Source organism: Morone saxatilis, unplaced genomic scaffold, assembly GCF_004916995.1.
Source record: "Morone saxatilis isolate NCDOM2014 unplaced genomic scaffold, NCSU_SB_2.0 Contig12, whole genome shotgun sequence".
Classification (NCBI taxonomy): Eukaryota; Metazoa; Chordata; class Actinopteri; family Moronidae; genus Morone; species Morone saxatilis.
The window spans coordinates 12698266-12726180 of NW_023339674.1; the positions used below are offsets into that span (position 1 = coordinate 12698266).

General features: G+C 36.9%; 1 protein-coding gene across 1 annotated transcript; it reads right to left on the reverse strand.

Annotated features, from left to right (window-relative positions):
* Positions 1–351: 351 nt before the first annotated feature.
* On the reverse strand, positions 352–15178 carry adgrl4 (adhesion G protein-coupled receptor L4). Its single transcript, XM_035653878.1, has 16 exons — positions 15014–15178; positions 14437–14586; positions 10602–10751; positions 9716–9865; positions 9320–9390; positions 8098–8277; positions 7533–7716; positions 7243–7356; positions 6462–6661; positions 4528–4707; positions 3332–3535; positions 2730–2950; positions 2094–2160; positions 1862–1953; positions 1532–1700; positions 352–866 (listed from the first exon to the last, which is right to left on the reverse strand). Exons 1-16 carry the CDS (start codon positions 15057–15059, stop codon positions 804–806), a joined length of 2241 nt encoding a protein of 746 aa, XP_035509771.1. The 5' UTR covers positions 15060–15178; the 3' UTR covers positions 352–803.
* Between the last annotated feature and the right edge of the window lie 12737 nt (positions 15179–27915).

Here is a 27915-nt window from a genome sequence, read left to right on the forward strand (position 1 = left end):
TTATGTACATTGCATTACAAAGCCATAAAGGACAACAACAATGCTACAACACAGCTCATGTGGACCAACAAGCTACAAATAATTTTGATTTGTCTGATCGTGCAGACAAATATAATAAACATGAAGTGTTGCCTATGTTGCTATAAGTCTGTGTCAAGTGTTAGGGCTTAGTAGAAAGAGTGTTCCTCATTACATCCAGTAGATGGGGCCATTGGCCTTCCTAACTGTCAGATAATGGAAACAGTCCTTTTAACAACTCATCTTTAATTTACTGTACACTTAGCTGTGTACGATGCATTAAACAAGACCATTGATTTTGCACATAAAAGAAGCAAGCGGCAGAGATATGTGTTAATTTGCCACAATCATTTTAATAATTTACAAATCAATTTCAAACACAAGAAAGGAACAAAGACAACAGACTGCGAAGATTATTTGGGGTGTAATGCTAATAGCTGCAAAGGCATTAAATTAAACTGAAAATGTACAAAATATTTTGATTCCTGTATTACTCTCAGAAGAATGCCTTTTGTGAACACGTTGAAAGATTTGTATGTTTGCATTGTACAGAAAGATCCTGAACATAAAACCAACAAACAAACATTATGTTGGCAGTCTTCTAAAAGGGAAACAACATTTACAAAGTATAAGTGCTACATGTTCTCATTTATTAGACATCTGTACTAAACAATTCCTCCCACATCATTTTCCAAAAATGAAAGCATGAATCACAGGATATTGCAGAGCTGTAGTGTCGACTATCGTTGTACAAGTGCAGATGATCAGGCTTTGGTCGCATTAATTCATCTCAGGCATTCAAAACAACATGGCACATTTTTGAAAAGCCTGTAGTACTCCTCCTGAATCTGGAACACACATTCAAATAGGTAGGATTAAGTTGAAAACATCTTATAGTTATAATATAATATAATATAATATAATATAATATAATATAATATCGCATTGCAACATGCACAATTGTGAGATACTTTATTCCATTTTATGCTTATTCATACTTTTACTTCACTACATTACAGTGGGGATTTTTTGCTTTTTACCTCACTGAATACATTTCACAGCTGTTAGTTATAGTAATAGTTTTCCGCAAAAAAAATTGTGCTTAAAACATATGATCAGTTATAAAATATACTTTATTGTAGAATAAACTAACCCATTTTTTTCTTGCTTTAAAATTACAGTTAATAGATTTAGCTGCTGTACCTTGACAATATTAAAATGCTGCTTACATGTTAATGAATCAGTAATTATGCAGAATGAGTACTATGATTACCTATTTAACAAAAAATAAAATATCTCAATACTTCTTTCATCACCTAATAATAGTAATAATATAATATACTTTTCTAAATAGCAACAACATAATAGATTTTCTATCCATCAACGCAGAATTTAACTCTCATTGTCTTGATCTGAACTGCTCACTGTCCAACTATAGTCATAATGAATGTTAAATAATTAAATGCAAAAGACGTAGAAAACAAAGTTGAAGGAAGCCCAACCAAAATGTTACCTTTCTGGAGAGGACACAGAGGAAGATGAAGATGAACATCCCCTGGAAGGCGTTGGTGATGGTGAACAGATAGGCGGTGAGGGTGGTCTCATTGAGGATGTGCAGCACTCCAAAGGTCCAGGTGGCTCCCAGCACGAACAGCAGAGCCAAAGCACCACGGGCGCAGGACCTGCGGGTGAATGCAAAAAAAGAAAAGAAAAACAACAACAAAGAACTAATTGTAATTTGGAGAACACCACATGATGCCATAATAATCCACCAGAAAGAGAACTTACAACTTGATTTTCCATATTCCTTTGACCTTCTCAACAACAGTAAATATAATCCTACCTGATGTTTTCATAGTGACTGATTTCAGGCTTTTTCACAGCAGTATGCCGGTACACTTTGTAGATGATTACTCCAAAAGCCAAGAGATTAACCTTTAGTGGAGAACGACCAAAGACAAACACGACAAACAAACACGATCAAATGAATATTTATCTTTCAAAACAAGCCCTTTTTGATGATTTCAATTAATATTTTTTCATTTTTAGGATGTTACAAAGACATCGGATCTTACCAGAATGATCAAACACGCAGGCCCGATGAAACTCCATATGAAGTGGTTTTCTGTGCTCAGCCAACACCTATAATACAAATATAAAAACGTGCAATTTAGCAAACAATTTCACTGACTGAATCTGTGTTTTAAGATCTCTTTGTTGCAATAATCTATCATTTTACCTTTGTCTAATCTAGCCTAATCTTAATTATTACAATATTGTATGGGCTAGTGCATACCCTTCTTATCTTTCAAGTACAAGCACAATTGGTTTGAAAACCTCTCACCTCTGCTCACAATAACGGACAATCAGCATTTCTTTTTACGTAATCTCAATGTTTTAATTATATTTTGCATTAATAAACAACAGACTTTTATTTATAGATTCCTATTAAAATTCTCAGTGGTACCCAAAACTTTTCAGAATTTATTTTGCACTAATTCAGTTATTACCTTCCTCTCTACAAGCATCTTCAACTTCCTTTATGTCCCCGCAGGCCAAATTTAATCTCTGTCCCCTTGTATTTATAATTAATGTAATTTGTTTATCTTTGTTCTCTGAAAAATGCTGAATGAGTTGGAAAAGAGGTCTTTATAAAAGCATTTGTCTTCCAACCTCTCTGTACAAAAAAAGCTAAAATATTCTCCTCTTACACTTTATCCGTGCCGTAGTACTTGGAGCCGAGTGTTGCAGAGATGGTCACCACCACTGCCGGGCTTCCGTAGCCAAAGATGTAAAAGTTACGGTGCAGGAAGCCTTTGTTGTAGATGACACCAACCACTATTAAGTACAGATGGATGCCCTCGATGCACATCCAGGCAAAGGCCGCAAGGAAGAAATAGTGCAGCAGCCCTGCAATAACAGAGCAGAAAAGCTGCCAAGAAATAGACAAAAGAGGAGAGAGAGAGAGAGAGAGAGAGAGAGAGAGAGAGACAGATTTATATATTTCTATATTGATGTCGTTATTTTGCATCTATTGCACTCTTTCTTTGTTCAGCCTTATTTATTATGAGATGTAATGCTAATGTTGCATTCAATGCATTTTCTTGTCAAATGAGCCTTTAAATAGACAGAAATAATTCTGACAGCAATAGTTAGAGAGTAAGTGAAAGAAATAACAGTGTGCTATAGCATTAAAGGCACTCTTTGTAAATGAAATGGCAGACTAGTGGGTCAGGTGTATACACACACACAAAAACACACAAAAACAGGAGATTTTCTTTGTTTTATTGGGTTCAAGTGCATCCTAGCTCACCTTGTGTGTGTTCATATTGATTCCCACCAGGAAGATGAACTCGGCCATGAAGAGGCTGCAGCACAGGTTCTTGTGGATGGTGGTTCTGGTGCTCTGGATCTCACTGAAGAACCAGAAGGTGAAGATGCACATGGACAGACAGATGAGGGAGATGATCATCCCCAGCTGGGTGATCCGGGTCAGGATGGTATAGTGGGCCACCAGCTGAGAAGTAAATGGAAAGGGAGGTGTTTCATTCACAGTTTCATGGTATGCTGAAGTTGTAATTTGTTGTGTTTTCTGCTTGGAGTCATTTGATATAACATGGGAATAGGCTGGGGTTTGCACCAATATGTTAGGTTGTAGGCATTCTGGTTCATTTTTTATTTGAATCGAGGAATTTGGGGGCAGTGTTGAGCTCTGTAAAAATTATGGGGGGTGTATCTTTAAAAGTTAACAGACACACAGTTTCAGTGGAGACTTTTTTGTGTTTCATGAAATACTGTTTTATCAAGAATATTATCCTGAGTGGAACTAAATACTTGGAAGTCTTGGTATTTAGAAAAAAAAGAAAGAAGTTAATATATTAAAAACTCAACAGCATAATGTTGCCAATCAGCACCTTTAACACAAAATAGTACCATTGGCCTTCAAATAAACCTGTGGTTCACACAGAGGTACATCCATATGGGGTTTAATCTAAATAATGGTGGGAAATAATATAAACTGGCAGATTATGGATTGAGAATTTATTTCTATATATTAAAAATACAATGTAGAAATCCATTGGATTATCTGAAAATGCAGTGTCACAAAACTGAAAATTGGGACAGGAAAGCAACAATATGTGATTTAAACAGAAAAAAGCATTACATAACCATGGAAACGTGAAAATATTTACTGGGTTTCGTCAGTGTTATAATCAGTCATGGATCTAAAGCTCAATATTCTGTATTTCTTGTATAAAACCTGAATAAATGAATAATTTTCTTAAGATAAAATTGAGAACAATCAAGGAGTCACTAAAAATATTACTTGCAGAATCGAGATATGAGGTTCGACTCTTGTTCTCACTGAAAATACATTTGTTCAATATAATCAGCCTTTTTCCTAAAATCATTTTAATAAATAATTTAAAGCTCTGGTGGAAAAATGCCCCAAAAAAGGAAATACCATTGCACTGTTAGAGTTGTATTTTTAATGTATGATCCACTCACATTGGCTCGCCCAGAGGACATGAGGATGGTGAAGTGTGTGAGGTGATTGCAGGAGCAGGTGGTTGCATTGCTGTTGACGTGGACGGTCTTGCAGCCATGAGTCGCCCAGTGGCCCTGCAGGCTGTCCACCTCGTACTCCCAGAAGGCACACTTCGTCACATCAGCTTTAGTGTCTATGGGCTTTGGGGAATAAAGAGAAACAAAGATGCTGTTAACTGTGGATGGTTTTATTAGTTTTTGTATGGCAATGCTTTTGTGATACCACACCACCGGGGGGTTAAAAACAGATTGTGCAGGTCTCATCGAAATAGCACTTAAATTACTTAAATGACTATCAATCCAAAGTTTGACTGCATTAGAAATTACATTTAAAATATTTAAATAAACATTTTTTCATTCCCTTCTGTTACATTAGTGACATTTTCTCACAACTTTATAACTTACTAATAATAGAATGCCAAATAATTGTCATGGGAAAATGAATGGCACACAATTGCTGCACACAATACGCCAAGAGAGTGGCAGCTGACTATAGGTATTTTTGTGGGAAAAGGAATCTCACTGGGATGTACAAATGTACAGTAGTCTGCATATGCTGGAAAAAGGGCAGAATTTTAAATTTTAAAATTTTAGATGAACATAATGAAAGTAAAGGGCAACATATTTTCAATTAATTACTATTATGTGTAATTTTACTTGATTTACAATGATCCATGCAACAACCACATTTGCAGTAGAAATACACATTATCATAAATAAATTTAATGAAAATGTGGTCCAGTGTTGTTAAGGTTGTCCCTAAATCTTTATTAAGTTTACATTCAATTAGAGTTGTATCTTGCTCCCACTTGGTGTGTTATGATATTTTTTGTAATTGTATGACAGCAAATTCGTAATTTGCACCCTTGAGTCAGTAAATTTCCTTTCGAATTAATGTGTGCAGAGTGTCACAAAATAACTGAACAGGTGCAAGCAAGGAAAAACTCCCAGTGCATCTCGGTAAAACACCACTTTGCCAGCAGAAAGTGTCTGCACGAAAATGGAGCCCAAATTATTGATTGTTGCTCTTTAAAGGCAATTTACAGAGGATTTTCACTGCTCAACATAAATCAACACCTCCTTTGTTAGGCTTAAGCCTCAAGGGTCCAACAAAAATAATGATTTCACTTTCTCATACATTTTAATTATCTTAAAAGAAAATACCAGTACATTAACTTTTAGGGTTATTTCCCTCATTACTCGCTTTCCTCCATCATCTATTCACCTTTCCTCTTCCTTTCCCCCTTAACTGAGAGGTCATTGCAGAAATGCATGGAGCTAAATCTTAAAATTTTAAGAAGCTAAAACACAAAGCACTAACTACTCCTCCCATGTGAGTTTGTTTAAATTTGACTTTAATAGAAACTCTGGCAGTTATGAAGTTACTGCAAGAGTCAATCTATTCCTCACATCAACAGAGAACGCAATGATGGCTCCAGTCTGACAAAGAAATATATGATGAGTTATTGATTTTTCAAATTGAACAAGATCCTATTGGAAGTTCATGTTTATAGATAAAATTCCGAATTAATCATGTGACACAGAAAAGGTAGCAGTGGGATTAAAGGAGCAGGGAAGTGAAGAAAACTTTTACCTAGACTGCATTTATGTTTATGAAACAATAGAAAAATATAAAGATTAGATGGTTCAGTTGCTCAAAATGTTGCTCAAAATAAAGTAATAAAATAGTAAATAGTAGTACTTTAATAAGGAAAGATATAAAATAAAGCTATATTCACCAGCTGGGTCACAATTTTCAAGAAAGTTCTAAACCAAAACTCACTGGCTTTTGCACAGAAACAGAGATACTCTGTAGCAGCGTACATTTTGAAGGTATACATTGAGACTGCAGAAGTGGAAAAACAATGTAGCTCAGCACTCTGTGTGGTCTTTACCTCGTTGTGTCTCAGAGTGAAGGTGACATGGTCAAGTTGGTAAACGTCAGCAGGTTTGACGGCTGCTGCTATGACTCGGGAGTTGACAGTGATTTCCCCTGTTCCTGCATACCGCGAGTAGTCGGTGACACCTGGGTCGCTGCTCGGCTTCAGGATGTCACCGATGCTGTCATATCGCACAAACACCACTGACACACTTCCTGATGGACCAAAAAAAGTTTTACAAAGACGGGAGGCAGTCCAACTTACTGTATTTGTGATCAAACTTTGAATCCAGCCACTTAATTAGCTCTTCACTCTTAGATCTACTGGCAGATCTCACCAACTGTGCAGAGTTTAATGTATATACTTACCAGTTTACCACACTGAACGTCCAATAAAATAATGTAATGTAAGAATAATTGTTGGATTTGATTTAATTATAAATGGGAGTTCATAAAGAAGCAGTTTTTTTGCATGCTGACAGTCCAATACCTTTTGACCCAAGCTGCTGCTGCTTGTGTAAATGTTGCCATTATGACCAGATAAACTTACAGATTTGTACCAAAATCTGATATTACTGGAGTGAATTGTAATATACGAGCCCAAAATTAGACATTACAGCTATATATATTGATAGAGAAAAAAAAATACAAATACTTACTTTGAAGTACAACATATGTGGCATATGGCAACATATGGCAAAACAGTACTCCCCGTGCCAAGCATGCAGATGGTCACAACTTTAAAAAGGCATTTTTGATTTTACTGTCCTTTAGACATTTAAACTAGGCTACTTTACCATTCCTGTCCTCCTCTGGTCTCAGTTTTGGAGTTAGATTTATGTGATCTCCTGCCATGGAAGCAGACACTTTGGCTTTTGTGTGTTGAGCATCAAACGTGAAGAGTTTCAATTCTGTGGTTGAGATTAAAAAAATTAAAAAACCCCATCAAGTATATAAAAGAATTAAAAGTATTAAAATGACAATTATGCAAACCTCACTTTCCTGCACACAGGTGGGAATAAATGGCAGGACAATTTAATATAATTTGAGTGTCTGTAAGAGCGCTCTGTGTTAATAATTATCTCACCCATTTCGTTGGCTTTGATTTCGAGCTCAGTTGGAGTTTTGTAGTTGTTGGCCAGTGTCAGAGCGCTTTCTTCAACAGTATGTAGCAGCTTGGTGATGGTATGTTCCCGACGCTCTTCTTTCATTCTGCTCCAGGCCACAAGTTCATCCTTCTCCACCAAGTTGTTTACGGCTTTCACCAATTTCTATTGAAAACAAGATTTTTCAGTGTGACGTGTATAATAGCATCGCATGTAACATACTGTATGCTGCACTGCAATATGTTTTTAATTAGAACATTATGTTGATATAAGGTATGTTACTTTGATGTTTAAATATTTACTGGATATAATGATTTATTTTTATTTTTTTCTGCATATAGTAATATAACAGATATTTCTCCAACTGTCATTGACTGAAATTTCAATACAGAAGTTTCTAAACTGTATTCCGCAGAACTGCAGAGTAAATGATAAGAAGAAACTGCAGTGCCATTTTATTCCCCTCTAACCAGATCAAAGCATAACTGCAGTTTAGGCAGAACTCCAAATGTTGAATGAGAAACAAGAATGGTAAACAAAGATTACTGTTAGAGTTGAGTTGATGGCGGATGGTTTGACAGTGTAATCCTTTTCTCCTGCAGCCAGTGTTGATGCGGATCGACACAAGGCCTCAACATATGCAATCACTTGCACTGAAGTGAGCTCGCCGGACGTCTGTTTGGCAATTTCCTTCAGTAGGCTCTGGGGTTCGGTGAAGTTGCTCATCTAGGATGAAAAAAATGTATTTGTGATTAATTATTTCATATTGTTTTTAATGATGTCACATTCTAAAATTACACATTATTTCTGAAAATATATTATATGTACAGTTTTTGTTCTTTACATGGAGCTGGTAAGTAGCTCACTCACAATCTCCATAATGTGCTTATACATATTTAGCAAGTTGGAGTTTCCCCACAAGGAGGAGGTGTTTAGTCATTCTCAGAAATGTCTTTACCAACTATAGGACAGAGAGGTTATAGGAGCCATTTAAACGTGTCTGTATCACCTCTTGCAAATAATGACAGCAATAGCTAATAAGGTTTTAATAATCGTGCCATCTGCAGGCGATGAGTGTTGCAGGTTTTCCTTTTTCAAAACTGCTGTTTTGTTATTTTTGTTAAATCAAATAGAAATGTAAATATAATTTTCAGTCACTACACATTTTTAAAAATGTAATATTTGTTTTTCTTTCTTCACATCTGTGAACTTGAGCTTAACATTCAGTTTAAGGGTAGTAGGCCTATGTTAACTGTCTGTATAAACATTCACCTAACCAGAGTTAAATATTTAGGCCAATCCTGGAGAAAAGAGAATGCATTATGAGACAACTCCTCCCAATATTCCTTAGAAAATATTATATTGTATGCTAAAGTTAAGAAGTCCTGAAATACACAAAACACACAAATTCACAAAGCAGCTATTTCATTAAAAAGTAAGCAACTATAACCCCTATTGCCTGCAGGTGTCCTATGAGTCAAAGTTGCAAAATATATTACTTTCTTTGCCTGTAGATGGTGCACATTGACATGTCAGTCCTAAACCACTGCTGTGGTTACTTTTCTTGCCTGTAGGTGGTGCAACGTTGGGTGCAGAACTCCAGGTTTGAAAGCGCTAAAGTGGCAGTCGGATTATAGTGGCTGGTGTTGTGTGTCCTTACTGTACAATACAGTTTGAGCCCGTTTCACTTATTTCTCTCCAATAGAGGGCAGTGTCATCACATCTATTTTTACCTTATTTGGTTAAAATCCTGAGGAGGGGTACTTACATATTCAAGTGTTTTGTTGACAGTCTGTGCGATGCACTCAATGTTGTCGTGGCAGTATTTTTGGGGATGTTCTGGAAAACAACAATTACCAAAAGTATCTTGTTGATTGCTTAATTTATTTCAATAACTTCCCCAAGATAAGTTACAGTAAAATCTGAATTGCAAAAAACTTAACACAGGCATAACATCAAATGGCTCTCTTTGTGACCCATATTGTTTAAAACATCAGAAAATGTAAGATTGCAGCATTTACTTGATGTATTGCATAACAGATTCTCCCAAAAACATTTTAAAAAGAGTTCTGTGCTGTGTGTGCAGCCATAGACATATGTATGTCCTTGGATGTAAGTATCAGTGTGTGTGTGTGTGTGTGCACTCTTTCATCCTTATACCGACCTTTACATCTCGCACCTCTCTCTGGATGAAAGTGCTTAGTGCCTGAAGTTGGGATGTAATCACGCTGACAAGTGCAATAGAAAGATCCATTCGTATTATGGCAGTGTGAGTTTGGTCCACAGAGCTGTCCCGACTTGCATTCATCAATATCTGAAGGATGCAAATGAAGAGTTTGGCTCCGATTAACGATAAACACGATATGACACTCTCAACATGAACTGAATAACAAAATAAATACAGACGTTAACGGGCATGTGTATTTCTACCTCAAAATGAGTAAAAATGATACTAAAGTGAAGTGAAGCTAATGCTTTACTTTATATTTAAATAGAGAATGTGGCTAGTAGTCCTACTTGTTAAATTTAATACACTGTATAATTGATTTTGAAAGAGAAACTGCATACTTGCATGCATATTACACATTTGAATATTCATAAATCAGCTACTAAAATCAGCTACATGCTTCTGCACTGTTTTAAATGGCCTGTGCCACCCAGTTGGAAATCTACAGGAATACTTTATGCAACAGCATGGGTTAAAAGTGCTGTTCTTCTATTGCAAATGGAGGAAAAGATCTCAGGTGGTTAGTCAGAATAGCAGATGGAAAGGAAGTGAAAGGCCGAGGGAAAAAAACAAACACCTCCAACATGTTTATCCTTCTCACTACTGTGAAAGAGAAAACAGTTCACACACACACACACAGTGCTGACGCCATCACAGCTGTGTGGTAACTGCTTTCACACTCACTGATGTAGATGATATTTTGCCCAGTTGCATGTGTGGTCCTCTGTCAGAACAGTTTATAATATGTTACTGATCATTACAGCGTGTGACCAAAGCTAATTTTTGTACATTTATAATGCTGAGTGAGTGAATTGGACATTACCGATGCATTCTGTGCCATCGTTGGGCTGGAACTCGCCCAGTCCTGTCGATGTGTATCCAGAGACACATGTGCAGTAGTAGCTGCCTGCTGTGTTGGTGCAGTTCCCCCTGTCCCCGCAGATATTAGTCACATTCTGGCACTCGTTGTCATCTGTTGTGAAAAGACGAGGACAGAAAGTAAAATGGGTTAGTCGCAAGAAAAAAGAAAAGACAAAACTCAAAAAGCATTTAAAACTTTTGGCCTCTTTGAAAAAGAAATTGGGTGAGCAAAGAAAATAAAACATCTTCGCAGATTTTGTGTTGCTGTGATTTGCAGAGGATGATACCAACTGACCAGCAAGCTACAACACGAAAAAACAGGATATCAGTTCAAGCCTAATTTTTGTTACAAATCAAAATTCATGAACAACTATTCAGATTTACAAAAATGAACTACTTCAGCAGGTTAAAACTCTTGTTTACCTAATTCTTTATTTGGACATTTTTTATCTTTGGCCTATACTGAAGTGTTACATCACTGATTTATAATAAAAAAAATTTATGTATCATTGGTGTTCTTCAATAGATCGTATTGTAACAGTTTCCTTTTTACTTTATCTTCAGTCTACCATATATCCTCCTAGATTTCCTCCCATAAGGCCTTTCAATATACTCTAGAAAAATGCCAGAACATGTAGCAAGTTTCTGTTGGACATATTTGGAGATGATTGTAATTTTAGCAACTTTATTAAGTGTTACTCTTACTGTGGCTGATTTGCATTTTGGTCCACAGTTGGTGAAGAGACTGAAATCCCTAATCTCCCTCTTCAACAATAAATGTTCTTTGACTGCTGAACATTATGCAAAATGGCTGGACCATCAGAAAGCCCTCGCTTCATGACAGGAAAAACGGATGTTAATCCTTGAACTTTAAATAGAGCAGTAAGTTATGGAGTAAAAGGATAACACCACAAAACTCATGCCTTGGGACATGGTGGCAACGTTGCTTAACATAAACATCTGTTTTCCAAAAACAGAAACCAGAACTAGTATTTAGCCATCAATTCAGGAGCAATGATTAGGTAGGACTATTTCTAAGAGTAACAATGATTTTCTATATTAATCCATGTATTAATGTCCAGAAAATAATCACCATAATAGCATATTTAATTTCCAGATTCAGTTTCTATCAACAGTTTTTTGAGTTTCACTGCATATTCACACAAATACTGACTCGAACTGTCCTCCACAATTAGATTACTATTTAGGAATACTTCAATTTAACCCGGATCCTGTGTCCTGGTGTTGATTAGAACTTGATAAAGCTCAGTTGTGTTGTGTGTCTCAGCCTTGATTAAAGCTTTGGCTAGCTCCAACGTATCAGTTTTTTTTGTTCACATTTGTGATTGCTGAGCAGTTGTTTGATTTTGAAAAACTCAAGTTACTCCAAATATTTTACTTTGTATGCCAGGTTCAGAAAGCACCAGATATAGAGCAGTTTACTGTGGATGTGGCTGTAGCCCACACATTATAGAAAGTGCTGTTCCAGCTTTATTTTCAAACACACCTTCCGTCTCTGGTCTCCTAGTTTATTGGAAATGACCTGGTAAGACTTTCCACTGTTGTTTTCACTTGTCTAGGTATGATGGATGCTGTGCTCTTCCTCTCCTCTGTACCTTTTACACAAAAGCTGTCCGGGAAGGGAAATCCTCTGCTCTGATGAGAGAGGTGACTGTATCCAAAGGGGAAATTCCTCTATAACACCCTTGAACCATCATTGTTGCACAAAATTGCACCCACATATTTTATCATCACTTTGATGTCTTGTTTTGTCTTAAATAATCCATAAGATTCTGTGTTTCTGTGCTTTCGTCACTTTGTTGTTTAAAAAAAGTCAAAAACGCTGAATGGATCAACTTTTAGGAGACTTTACACACAAAAAGGCAAAACGTGAACCCCCCTAATTCATGATTTTTTTGCATTAAATTAACTCACACACCAAATGAACGTCTTAATTTTTGAATTCGCTACTACATCGGGAGTCCGTTAACCCTGAACTTCCTTGTGCCTTTTTGTTTTAAAATCATACTCTAGTGTTTGTACCACTCACATTTTGATTTACTTTTGGCTCTTGACAGATGTAAGCTGTACTGTGATTGTGATCTGCTTTGGTCAGGAAACAAAAAGGGTTTCAGGAATTCTAAACAGCCCGCAAACATAACAGGAGTAACAACGCTGACTGAGAGGCAACACTGGCCATTAAAAATGTTACTCATAAAGCTGTATTGAAAAGCTGAGATCTTTTTTCACATTGCAGTGTTTTTACTGTAATTAACTCTCAACGAGGTGAGCTGCCAACTCGTTGGTAGGCAATACAAAAATGTCAAGTTCCCACCACAGCTGGTCCAACAAATACCCTCAAAGAGGATAAGAACACATAGCGTTGTTCAAATCACTCACACAGATCTTACTTAAACTCACCCACATGGTGCTTTTGTGTTTTGAAATTGCCAAATGAATTATTAAGCTCAATCACAAGAATTAAAACAAAATTAGATGAAAAAAGCTGGTAACACTTTATATTAAGGTAGACATATTCACCCTCAACATCATCAAGCATGCATATTAGTAGCATTTTGGCTCTTTATTAGTGATTATGAAGCATGTATTAATGCCTTATTCTGCATGACCTTATTATACAACCAGTAAGCCATTAACTAAGAGTTTTCCCTCAATAACTTACTAATTACTCCTATTACTCTTGATAGTGAGTAATGAAGTTATTGTACATTATTATGATCTTAATATGTTTTGCTCAGTATGGACCTTAAGGTGGTAGTACCACAAGAATAGACATTCTCTCTTAATTAATACACTTAATAAATGTATATTCATAAGTAATATGCTTTGCTCAGTGTAAGCCAAGGTTGCAAGACTATTAAACTTGTATTCAACTTCAATTTAAATATTCTATGACGTTTTAAATTAACACAGTTTAATTTTTAAAATGAGCAAGACCTTACTGTATAATGGGAACATATTTTGAGTTAGAAAGATGTCATTTAGAGTTATTTGGACATTATTAACACTTATAGTTATGTGTTTTGTTATATAAGAACAGAACACATTTATTAACTATTATTAAGGGAGAATGACTATTCTTGGGGTTATTGAGTGAAGATTCTTAGTTAATTGCCTAGTAGTTGTAGAATGTGGCCATGCAGAATAAGGAATTAATAGGTGCCTTGTAATGACTAATAACGAGCAAATACGCTTCTAATATGCATGCGAGTTAATGTTGAATATGTGTAACTAAAAATCTCGATGATAAATAATTCCCTGTGTGGTCTAAGAAATGCTACATGCCGGCTTAAACATTACTGGTTGTTTCTGGTTAATGATAAGTGATATTTTGGAGCTAACCATCTTAAAATGTTGAGATAATACGAGACAAACAGTTGCAGAAGAGCAACTATGTACAGAACATGCTGATTTGTGTCGATCAAATCACCACAGATAGTGTTTTATTTGCGTTTATGTGTATCCCTTTTAACATTTCGGTAAAAATTTAATGAGTTGTTGTCCTGAACAGGCATCTCAAGAAGCTTCAACACATCTAATGCAGAGATCCAGAGATATTTCAAACTGCTTACATCCTAGTTATTTTGCACTGCACAGCCATGCTCTAAAAATGTGTTGGCCTAATACTTCTGTCTGCTTATGAAGAACAGTGACAAACAAGAAAGGCTTCCTAAAATAGTCAAGGCTGTCATGACAGCTACACACAAGGCTGGATGTACTCTTGCATCACTGTAAACACTCAACATATACTGGTGGCTTTGTATGTTTATATTTACCATTGCAAAATGTCTTTCCATCTCCAGTATATCCATGGTTGCAGAAGCACGCATCGTTTGATCCATTCAGGGCCTTGCATGTTGCAAGTTGGTGACAAGAATCACAAATGTCAGAGAGGCTGCATGGGTCCATCAGACTGGAGAGCCATGCTGCGCGGACACCAAGTACCAAACACAAGAAAAGATTACTTTAAATGTATTCCAAAACATTTTGTCATGCCACTGCTGCTTTTTTTTTAGCATGTGTTGTTCCAGTAAATATTGTATCTTTATCTCTGGCTGTGTTAACCTGCTACTCATGTAACTACACACCTTTGAATGTATCCACTGACACAGAGTACATACAAATTCAGACTACAGCTTATGTAGCTACACAAACATTCTGTTGTAAATGAAACAAATCTGTATTATTTTAAAACTATTCACAAATCTGAAGCTGAAATGCGGCCCCATCACACAGCTCAAACCAATAATAGTTGATATGAAGACCCCATAAATGTAGATGTACAGATACATCTACTACTGTCTCCCTGTAAGACACCTGCTCATATGCTAGTGGATAGATAACCTTACGTACCTGTCAAAAGTACAAGTTTCATTGGCGACTTGAGCAAAGACTCCATACTTGCGCTGGGTCTGGATGTTACTTTTAGCACAGACTGTGGTGGGCTGGCTGGTGACGTAGTCCATTTCCTTGCATCAGTTTTCCTGTTTCCCTAAACCTGGCCCTTCCTGTCTTGATCTTTAATCTGCTTTCAAAAACATGCAGCCTTCACCCTTGCTTCACCAAACCCTCCAACACAAAGCACCCAGCACACTTTTTCATTTGGTTCCCCTGTATACCTAACATAAAAAAGAAGTTTGAGCTGCATTTAGTCACTTTTATGTTGCGTTGTTGACACTGTGATTTATGTCGCCATTTTGGAAGCCTCCATGCCATTGTTCTCACTCGAACACGTACAGTAGGCTATGTAAACACAGGCCAAAACAACACCGACTAACTTCACGGAAGGACGACCCCCTCCCTTCCTCAAAGGAGTGTACACAAATTCACATACACATTCCAGTGCTGCGTGTCTCCCATCTCACTGTTCATCAGACCAACCTAAAATACCTGTAATTCTTCCAGGCTTTTGCTGCTGAAAAAACCTGATCCAAGCCTTTGGATTTCAGTTTATATGCTTAACAATATACAGCAGGTTCTTTAGTGTAGTGCTTTGTGTATATATGCACTGCTGTTTTTAATATCATTAACAAATAAATTGGATCATAAAAAGTAACTATGAGTTACACCTTGTTTAAATGAAAAGGAAAGAAAGTGAAAGAAAATATTTCTATCTAGGTCTAGCCTTAACAATGGCAACATTTTTATTCCTCATTTCCTTTTAAACTGCCTGTTCGTAAACACATTTCCTCTGAAACAGGGATCTATTGAAGATACTGTGTGTCATTTATAAAGTTGTTGAAATGTCGTGCAGTTTGCTATTGTTTTACATTTCTATGCACAGTGCCTTAAAAAGACAGTGTATTTCTATAGCAACAGCGGTGTACACAGTAAACAGACTTTTACAGTAAGGCCCTTTGTGCTGCAGTTATATGCTGTGTGTGTCTGAGTGTGCCTTTGAAGATAAGCGATAAAAAAACATATTTTATTTTTGTATCTTTGACACCTGTCACAGACTAATGACCCCATTCTCCGTGTGGGAAATGAGCAGGGCTGGGTGCTAGTTCAGTTTTTGTTTGCTGGTTACTGACCCACACAAAACAAAGTTGTGAGAGGCAGCTTACCAGGTAGACGTCAGTTTTAAGATTTTCATCTTTCTTCAAAACATTCTTTTCAATTGCAGATGTTTATAATTTTGCTAATCCGACACGCCCAGGAATATCAACACTCAGAATTGTTGTTTTAAGGCAGAATTTAACTGGCAGTGGCAGTTAGGAAACAGGTGAATTCAAATGTGAAACAGCAACAATAGTCCAAAAAGAGAAGTAGCCATTCAGGTGAAACTGAAGTCTTTTCAAACCGCCTTCTACTTTTTGGCACACAAACACATTCATTGATGAATAGTTTCACTTGGTAGATAAGTTCTTTGTTGACTGTATTGCAATCTGTGGAGGCGGTTTGAATTGCTTAGGCAAGGCGTTTAGTTTATTGCTGAGAAAGGCAGCTGCTTTGAATGACACCATTAGAATTGTGCTGCATTACTGTCCTGGGAAAGTGCTTGGTGAAAACCACATCTGAATGTCTCGCTCTGACACTCTCCTAATAGTAAGGAAGGAAGTGATGTTGTCTAGAACAAACCTGGACTGATTGCACCCTTCCTCCTCCGCTTTTTTGTCTGAGGAAATCTCTCATTTAGTGAGAAATTCGTAAAGCTCTCACAGGAGCTTGCTTGCTCCACAATGACATTGTAAAAAAGACACCTAAGAGAAAAGATCTCTGCAACTGTGTGGAGGCAGTCTTGTGTAAATGTTTCCTCTTTTCCTTTCCTCTCATGGATATGGAAATTTTGACTCTGCAGTAGTAGAATTTTGCGTAGGTTTCTCTGTGTGTGTGTGTGCGCGAGCAAACGAGGAGTGTTGTTTATGCTATTCAGGCAATATTGAGATTTGCAATACAGAGTACACTGGAGAATCTATTTTGACACTTCTCACACATATCTGCTGTGATGTTGGCCTTATGTTCAGCCATGATGGGAGGACTGAACGCTGGGGCACAGATGGCAGCAACTGTCTCATAAACTTGGAGCTCTTGAATATTTCAGCACCCAAGGCTGAAGAGACAAAGCACGCTGTCTGCTCAGGTTCAGAGATGCCAGCTGCTGCACGAGTGGAGAAACCCTACAACATTTACATTACACTTAAGTATAGGTGGCACACTGGCACTGCTTTAACAAAACAGTCTGCACTTCATTCAGAGTAAATATCCATCCTAAAACTGAAATAACACCTGTCAGGCATTGAAAGAGTAAAAGGCAGTAACTTCAATTTTGGTTGGAAATGAGATTTTGTCATTTTTGTTTGTCAGCATTTGGTCATGGGAAGATAAGAGGATCAAGAATATCCTCTTATAAAGTCAACAAAACACCACAATTTCAGAAGTCTTTTACAAGCTATTTGGCTGACCGGTAGAGAAACCTTAAAAGCAATTTTTGCCAGCTTAGATGTTTTGAACTGCACTTTTAGGACCATAAACCCTCTCTTGCACACATAGAAAAGCTGATTTTATGTATAAGGGCAATACTTATAGGCCTAGTGCATTATAAATCATATAACAGCTAACAAAATAGTTGACAAAACTGTGTGAACAGTAATACTAGATGTGTTTAGCAAAGCTTTACACTCTGATCTCCAAAATAAAAACTAACTACCATCTAGATGTGTTTTTGACACCACCAAAAGAACATCCTAGGTAGGATTTTCCCACATTTGTTAAACATATAATATGTAACAATGTCTGCAATAAATTGTCTATAAAAACTAGACCTATGTCAGTGTGTGCAATTATCTCAAATGTTTCCAACACTGTTCAAACTCAGATAAATCTGTGATTTATTCAGGTAACGGTGCATTTCACCAGTCGCCTGTCAATGGTGTCACATCCCCTTTGTGGTTGTCTGCCAAAAGCTGTCATAAATTGATTTTTTATCAAGTTTTAAGACACATTTTTACATTACACTTATTAAATCTTGGCTGTTTCTAACTATATATTTTAGATGGAAGAAGGATTTCAGTCATTGGCTGTCTGGACCTTATCAAAGAAACAAACTGAGCCAATGTTTGCAGCAGCTTGGCTGGTGCAGCGTCCTTTGTCTGCCAAACAGCATTGGAGATTTTTAAAGTGAAAGTGCTTTATTCTGTGGTTTTACTGGTTTTAATCAGAGGGTTTGTTTGTTTTGGAGAGGTGAAGACCCCTGTGGATGATTTGGCTCCTGGTAGAAACCTCCTGAACGATGAACACTGAAGCACAGAAGCTCACTGCAATGATTATATCTTCTGTTATTGCTTTGATGTAGTACACTACAAAATAAATAAATAAAAAGTCCATGTTAACCTTATTTTGTCATATTTGTCATAAAATTTAGTTCTACCAAAAACAATTTTCGCCAGTGACTGAGTATGAAATTACTTGAGTTGTTCCTTAAATTTCCTACAAAAATTTAAATATTTTAAAACAAGGCCAGTTCCATTTACATGATTTAATTGATCATTTTTTCTTATCACTGCCTAAAGATTAAACCCACATTAGTACTAAATTAATCAGGGTGGAAAACTGTGTATTGTCTGAAAACACACTGGCCCAAATATGTATGATTTATATGTCTGAATTTTCAATCTCAAAATTGTAGGTTAAGTGTGCTTCTTAAATACTGGGTGATTCCTTATGGCCAAGTAACACATTTAAAATGGCGTAATAAGTAAATACTCACAAATGTTTTTGCCCTGAGTTCAAGTTTGGTGAACGTTAACAACACTGATGCCATCTCGACAGTGGTGATGACCTTTGAGAAGAAGAAGCCAACGCACATATCCTTGTTAAAGTAGCACCTGGTTCACAAAAGAGCAATGGTTTGCAGACAGCTACAAGAGTCCACGGCAGAGTTCAAAGCAACTAAGCTAGTGAATTTGGAGCACTTTTTTCCTTCACTAAGTAAACTCTTTATTTACTTAAATTATGCACAACCCTGAGAATGACATACCAAGTTGAATAAACGACCCAGTACAGAGAAACTAGGAATAAGCTTGTTTTCTCAGCTTTTTAGCATATTACCCGTTAGCTGAGGAAGCTAACATTACAACAGTTTACTAACTAGCTAGCCATGAGCGGCCATGTCAGCAATACCCCTAAGGTTAGCAATGCCTGCTTAGCAAAGCATGGAGACATTTTGCTATGTCACTTACTGGGGTAAAAAAAATACAAATACGGGTTGTTTTTAGCCTTAATGTTGCCAGGCTGGCGAGTTTTGACCGTTCTAACCCCAGTTTTTTTTTTACCAGCGCTTTCTGCTTCCATGTGTGTTTTGCTGCAGTGGAGGAAATAACAAGTGGAAAGCATAAGCGGGCATTGTACAGCAGAAATGGAGCGGACAGCACATTTGCAAGTGACCAATGCCATGCTATAAAGTGGTAAGTCTAAAAAACTCTCTTTAAAAGCTAACATGACCAATGTTCCTGTGTGTTTGTGAGTAACTTATATGACTAAAAAACAGAGTGAAGGAATGTAAGTAAGTCAGTAAAGCTTTATTTATACAGCACCTTTTTGGCACAGAGATCCAAAGTGCTTTACAAACAACAAATAAACATGAGGGTATAACCATACCCAATCAAACAAACATAGGGAGCAGCAATGTAGTTACTGAACTGCTAGCTAAAATCCACTTTTTGTTACTCATGTTTATTGTGTCTCAATTTAAAAAGATACAAGTGCTTACTACTAGTAGCATGACTACTGAAAATTCACCATTCTGATTGGCTGGCAGGTATCCATTAGTTCCCAGTCAGCAGAGAGTATAACCACACACATCTAACAGAGGTGCTTGTTTGCCTCCAAACGTATTGTGCCAGTATTAAACCTGACATAATGACAGCATAGTGCTGCTCGTCTGGAGAGCTTGGAGATGTGCAACTAAAAAGGCGAGGAAAAATAAAGAGATGTGGAGAGGTCGCAGGTAAGCGTGTGAGAAAGAAAAAGACAGCAATAGAGAAAGAGCTAGCATGAGAGACAGAGGGAGAGAACGCATGATGCAGATTCTCTGTTCTTGTTGAACTCGTTCAAGGTATAAAAAGCAATCAGTGACATTTGCCCTTATGAGTGTGGCAGTGTCCCCAAATTCTACAATATAGTGCCAATTTTATTTGAGTATCCCAATTTGAGAGTGGAATTTAATTTCCCACAATAGGTTATTTTCATAAAAGATATTTTGGCATTTGACAGTAGGGAAATCATAGGTGTAAATAATGAAATGACTGATGGCTGCATTCAATGGACTGCTTCCGTTTCAGGGTGCTGGCATTGTGAACGCTGGCTCACCGTTGCATAGCTTACTGGGAAACTTAAACAGAGCCATCGTTACTGTTATCAGTAACACCTGTGCCTTTCCTATTATGACTAGTCCAACAATCCACTGTGTAAAAGGCCTATAGAATGAAAAAGTGGCATTGCACTGGCTCTCTGCTAACAGTCCCACAATGCAATACGTCACACTGAAGATTGAAGGTGCCTAAAATCTCAAATTACTGCTCAGTTAAAGTAATGTATGAGTGAACGAGTGAGACGTTTCAAACACAGCTTATATTTCATTTGAAATTTAAAACATGCAGGTTTTACAGATATCTTTTATTTGACTAAATATGGCATTTTGTTGGAAAGTTGCTTTGCGTCAGGTGGTTCTTTGACTGGCTCTAAACCTTCCGTTGTTTTCCGAAATGGATTAAAAACATCTCATAAATATTACTTTCTTGCCATCAGCTAACATGAAGTAACAGCATGACATAGTAGCGCCTCCTAGTCTGACCTAAAGTTTAGTTTTGGCTCTTTACTGCCGCTATGTTAAGGCATACGTGAAGTCCATCACAACTTGCGATGCTAAAGTCTTATTTTGCAATAAGTGTGTCTTCACCACCCACACACTGTATTGTTCCCGTTGATTTCATTTCGAGGTCTTCCCGGGAAAAGGGTGGGGGGGGTTTGCTGCCTTGTGGTCAGGTGATAGGTTAGGGTCTGCTTCCTCTGGCATCTGTACAATAGTAGCAGGGCAGCTGACAACATTTTCCTCTTCATCCTGTGAGTGTGACTCATGGCCGTCATGTGTGTCATGTGTGAAGGGCCTGATTGTTATATAATATACTGTAATGAGTCTCAGTCTGACCATTTTTTGCCCATCTTGCTACAGGTTTCAGTTGAAACACTGTGTTAGAAATAAATAGAAAGAAATTTGACTAGACGAAGTAAAAACTCCCTCAGTTTTGCATTTTTTCCATATTCCACATACATCGTGGGCCAATGCTATGCAGAAGAGAGTAATAATACATTTAATACAGTTCTCAGGGTGGGAATTCTCAGTGTAAATGTGAACATATACCAGCCACTGACAGATGGAGATAGAAAATTCACCAGCCAATCTATAGTAAATAATTATTTTGTGTCTGAAACCAACATTTGGCTGGGAGCTGGTGCTAATGTCCTATGTATGGATGATTTTGAAGTGGTAGTAGCTGGACTTTCAAAACTTTTATCCACTGATTTTTCAAATAGCTTTTGATACACAAGTGGCTAAAGGCCCTCGTGCTATTTGCAGACTCGTATTATAGTCGGACGACCAGCTTACAAGCAGTGATTCTTAAACCAAGCTTAAGAGATGCAAGGTTTTCCATTTGTTACACAGGAGCATTCAAGGCCAGTGAAGCTACTATTTGCTTAAGTGTTTCTAGAGTCAAAGTGGATGTCCCTGGAAATATTTGTCAGATTTCAATAACACGCTTGAAACCACTTGTCGTAATTGTAAAAGTAATTGGATGAGTTGTCAGACCAAAGTTCCTGCGTGTGATTATGGTGCAGTGGAACGGGGTCAGTTGTCTTGGTCTGTAGTTCGACCATGGGGTGTCCGGTGCAAGTGACCAACACAAAGTCCATGATGAAGAGTTGCTTTATTTCAGAGAGAGAGTTCATTTATATAAAAAGAAAAAGAAGAAGAATATTATATTTATATTTTTATCTGGCCTGTGTTCCTTGATTCACATTGACTTTAGTTTGACAGGGTCAGATTCAAGTCTGTACAGAATGAATAACACTGATTGGGTTTGCAAGTACAAAGTCATGCAGAGAACATTTCTCAACGTCAACGTTCTGAGTTCCTGTGACTATTTAATCTTCCGTTTCACTTTCCTGTCAAATAAAGCTACTTTTTTTTATCCACATGGAGTATTCACCTGCTGGTATATAACATATATAATATAGTGTCTACGATGTACTGCAATTAAAAGAGGTGAAGTGCATAATTGTCAAGCAGGATCGGGGTCAAGTCAACTACTTAAAGTCAGGTGTGTAATTCTCCTGGGAGTGGGGGTGTATGCTCCCCTTAATTAGGGGTGGGGAAAGTAATCAGAGCATCGCGATTTTCTCTTCGAGGTTGAACATCAATGTACACAACTTCTTAATGTAAATTCAGGAAACTCAATAGACAACAATTCACGTCTGTCTGGAGGTTCATTTTCTATATCGCAGTGAGGTCTAATTTTTTGGGAGGAGAAGATCTAACGAAGAAACGAGGTTATTGACTAAAAGAAATACATGTAGTGTTAATCATGCTCCCTACTGACAGTAGCTTCACTTTTTATAGATATGCACTGATTCGATTCATATATGAGATATCATATGACTTTAATTGTATTGTTATTGTATAGTCAGTCAAGGCTTGAATGCTTGAGGGAAAGTGAGCGCAAGGTTTAGGTTACATCTATGGTCAATGATTAAATGATGATTAAAGGAGAATATGAGGAGTACAGTCTTTATATGGAAGTCTTTCTATCAGTCTGGCCTTCAGAATAAAAGTGTGTGAATTGCTGAAATATGGTGTTTAATTATCATCTCCTCTACATGAAAGAAGATATGAATAATTGTTGGCAGAGAAGTTATGAAACTATCTGTATACACCCTTATTAAAGTGTTCAGGGCTGTTTAAACATAGACATGATTCAATTCCTTTTAATCAGGTGTGCCTTTAACTTTTTCCTTTAGAGACCACCTATATTGTTAAGATATAAAATCCCACATTCCCTTTATTCACTGACTTCCTGTGCAAAGTGTCACTATGCCCACTATGCTCAGATTATACAAAATAATAAATCCTACATATTTAAAGAGCACTTTTTTACCTCACAATAAATATAAACCATATAATATACACATAATATATATATATATATATAAATATTCTTCCGCAATAAACATCTGTGATAACAACAATAAAATATAATGCCTTTTGTTGCTTTGCTACCAAATATATATACAATTCCAAATAGATCTGTGTACATCTATTTCCATGTCATTATTTCTGCTATGTGACTCTGGGGGACCATAATACCCTCTTTACTCAAATCTTTCTTTCTTAATTTATTGAAAATTATTTAAAAAAAATAAAGTTCTCTTAAAATAGCAACATAAACACATGCAACATAAAGAATTATATTTCAAATGTTATATTTGAAGCAATGTTTTATTAAAACTGGTCCTGGCACATTCTTAAAGGCAGTCACAATTACAATGTTTTCTTAAAAAAAAAAAAAAAAATAAGCAGCAAACCAGCCTGACACAAACAAATTCGTTATAAGCTTAAAAAGGGAGTGTGAAAAGGATAGTACTAAAGTGAAAAGTAACCCTTATAACAGTTGGGTTGTGTGCTCATTGCACTCTCGGCTAATACTGAATTATTCTTTACTCAGATGTAGTCTCTGTGCACTTGTGTATATGAAATAGACTTTGTTCTGTGTCAATTCTGCATCTGGACTTGAATTTGAAAAAGGAGCAATTTCTGCAAAGATCGGGTGCAATTTACAAATGAATTTCCTTCACGCTCGACTGCTTCATAAAAGAATTTGTCCTGACTCAGATTGAACACAGTTGAATGATCCTATCCATATTCCCGACTTCTTTACAAGACAATGTTTTCCATTTTCTCAAACACAGAAGTCTAAGATTTCCATGTTCTCAGGTGCAACAAGTGTTACTGATTGGGCTTTTTTTCTCTGCCTCCAACCTCTTGTTAGGTTACAGACTGGAACAAAATGACACTGGAAAGAACTCATGCTCCTTCAAGGATAAAGGGGATCCTTTTGAGGTGACAAAGCTGTACACTGCCACTTTTCACAACTGCACGAAATAAAATGACTGGCATTGCTTTTATATTAAGTGTTTCAACTGCATCCAAGTAGAAATAATTGCTGAATAATCATGGAAAGAAAATCAATCAGTAACATAATCAAAACCAATTATTGAAAATTATATTCTATTAGAGTCTAGAATCCTCTTGGTAGATCACATCTAAATGTAAAAATTATTGACTAATCTGTTGTTTATTTTCTTGATTGATTGATTAATCATTGGGCTTAAAAACATTAAATACTAGTGAAAAAGGCCATCAAAAGTTCAGAAAGCTCATGGTATTGTATTTATATGGCTTGTTTTGTCGGCCAGCATTCAAAACAGATATTCAGTATACAGTTGGATAGAAAAAAACAGCAAATCCTCACAATTGAGAAGCTGGAACCAGAGCATATTTTGCACTTTTATCTATCTGACAGATTGACGGAGCAGAGATCCCCTTCTTCATATATTGTATACAATTGTGTAGCATATTAAACTGGGCCTACAATAATGTGTTAATATTATAATAATAATATTATTTGTCTTTACGAAAATGCCGGATTCATGTTGATGTGTATTTTCAGACATATTTAAATAAAAAATAAAACAAACTCTGCAGTAACTCAAATATCAGTAATGAGGCTGAATGAATGGTGATATTATAGCGTTATTTTTATACTCTTGTTATATACTTATTTCTGTGCACTTAATTGGATTTTACTTTACTTTACTTTATATACTTTATGACAATTTCAGTGATCATACCTGTGTGCATTATGCAAGGACACAGTCACACAAACTTTCTCACATATGACCTCATACACCTGCCATTCACACTTTCAAAATTACTACATGTTATGATGTTAAAACTACATCGATACATCCTGGCATGATGTGTTCTAACCTTTGGTGCGATTGATTTATGCAAAGCTAAAGGTGAAGCCATTAGTTTCTGGTATGAGATCCCTCTGTGAGGCCGATTCTGAATTTATAAAATTTCAAGGAGCTCTGATAATTTAATTTGGAGTGCCCTTTTATAGGTTAGGTCACCTGCAGCGCGCCCTGCAAATTGAATAAAGAACAGTAATAGAAAACAGGATGTCAGGTGGGCTCCCTGCTTATAAAATCATTAACAACAGTGTGTCTTTTCTCATAAAGCAGGCCATTTATTCTGCGGAGGAAATGTTATGAAAGTGTAGGGAGCAACTCAATTTATTTTTCATTTGGAATTAACTCAGGAGAATCACTGAGAGGGTTAATAGCTGTATGTGTACATCAGCAGTGTGAACTAATAGCTTTGAGAAAATCCTGTTCAAACTGTTGTACATTTTCTAAATAATGCTCTCAGCTTATGTGCCTTTTAAGTAAGTTGCAGTTCCGATGTGTGGTCTTAATGTGTTGTTTATGAAATATTTTATTAATACTCTGTATCTTGTTAACATAGCAATATCATTTTAATTCTAATTAATTCAATATTAACCTAACTGAGATTTTCTAGTAAATTATATGTCTATATATTCATCGTCATTGTAAAAAGGAAGGCTAAGAGACAGAAACAGACTGTACCCCCTACATTGGGCTCATGCTGATGGCTTTGTTTGGGTCATATCAGAATAATGCAGCAGCTAGGTCAAATCCTCTTCATCCTTAACAGACTTCCACAGAGCTCCTGGTGCTCCCAGCATGACTCAGGCCATGTACCGCAGGAGGTAGAAAACCCTGCCTAATCCCTTCAGTGCTTTTACAAATATCTATATTTCCTCGCTGAGGAGATCTGAAGATTACCGCTACAGCCCATGTATCTGTGGACAATGAGTTATTATTATACCCACATGGTGGTTTTTCATCGGCCCAGCAATCTATTATATGGCCAAGCAGCTTTTCTGCCATGGATCTTGGGAATACAGTACAGTACGTGTTACAGCAGCTGCAAGACTCGTGTTTATTCTTGTTTTTGGTTTACAAGCAAATATTACTTATTGTTTGCGCAAACACCATGAGCAACATTTTCTTTTTAGTTTGGAGTATTTTTGTTCTGTACCTTGTTGAATTAAATATTAAAACCGAAAAGTTTCGGAACTATCCTCTGTTAATAGAACAAGTTTGTTTACTCTTACTGTTAAATTAAAGAACTTAGTTGCATTCAGTGTCGGTCCAGCAAGTGGAACAGCATCACACCACCAAGCCCTTATGTCCAGATCACTAAAAAATACCACTTGTACAGACACACTCTGCAGCCTGTGCTTACTACTTTATGATTATCAATTATAAATATACATTGGCCTTCCTCTGTATAGCCTCGCTAGGATTACCCAGAAGATGACAAAACTCACAGTTAAACACAATAAAAAAAAGAGGAATAGACTCTGTGGCAGATGCAACAAGGAATATTAAGCTGCTACTTTAACAGCAGAATAAAACATCACCAAAGCAGACAATACATTCTGGGAGCCTTGTGCACCATGAAGCCTGTCTGTCCCACCATAAAAAGACCTTTCAGCCTGTCACACTACTGTCCCACTGTGCTTCCTCAAAGTTTTCAAACATTTTGCGCTGAAATAGGCAGAAACAGCAGAAAGTCCTCACACACCTCACTCAAGGTAGAAATTCATAAGCAAAGTATTACTTGTAGAAATCCCCACCGGAGGATCCACAGTGAGCATTTTAGCATTTAACATTTAGCCAGACCCAGCGTGCCCCTGTTGGTCACGCTACAACTTGGGTGTCTTTGATTTTGGTCACTTAGCATGCCCGCCGGGTGGTGCATTAAATCAGTGATTGATTGAGGTAGATGCAACCTTTTTTTAACTATGCAGATGAGGTACAAGAATGGAACCCATGATGTAGAGCGGCAGCTGATGCCCCTAAAAAGTGCCTGGCCATCCCAGCTGCCACCCCCAGTATGCTATCAAATTTAACACACTAATTTCGATTAATTTAAAAAAATAATGTGTTACAAAAGCAGACATTAATTCAATGATCTGTTATGGCCACATTTTAGACAAAGAGATTAAATTCAATTAAAAAATGTCTGAGGATTTGGAAATAAAACATTTATTTCTAATGATATTTATATTCACTAATGTTTTTTAGTTAAAGTATCTATATTTGCTGCTTTTCCTAGCAGTTATTTATATATGTCATTGTTTATTATTTTATATATGATGTTTATTTATTATTAAGTTAAATCAGCATAATATATTTCTGCCACCCCTTAAAGTCTCCATGCCACCTCCTGGACATCCCATAAATATTTATCTAGATCTTCCCCTGCTTTTTTTGCATTTTGTGCATTGTTGTACTGTTCACAAACCGCTAGGCTAGTGAGACGGTACCCCTCGCAACCCCTGACACTCGGTCAGTGAACATACACGTTCAACATGGAGGTTTTCCAGAGTGTCACCTCTCTGGAGCTCTGCTCTCCTGCAGCTGCAGACACAACAGCAGCTTCGTCTTGGCTGCAGCTGCTGATTGGGCTCCTTTCTTTTGTTCCATTCTCACACGGTTTATCATGATGTTTTCATGTGACTTTTGTTTTTAGTCTGCAAGGAACTTTTATTTTTTGTTGATTCAGGCGTCCCATGTGGACAAAAATGGAAGTGTTTCTACCGCCTCAT

Bases quoted from the DNA above. Each gene is read 5' to 3' on its own strand.
- adgrl4 (XM_035653878.1), bottom strand. From the start codon at position 15,059: ATGGAGTCTTTGCTCAAGTCGCCAATGAAACTTGTACTTTTGACAG. The intron at 3,536-4,527 runs GTGAGTGGATCA...TTTACTTCTCAG, and splicing joins TGTCCTCTGGGCGAGCCAAT to CTGGTGGCCCACTATACCAT. The intron at 2,951-3,331 runs GTGAGCTAGGAT...ATTTCTTGGCAG, and splicing joins TCAATATGAACACACACAAG to CTTTTCTGCTCTGTTATTGC.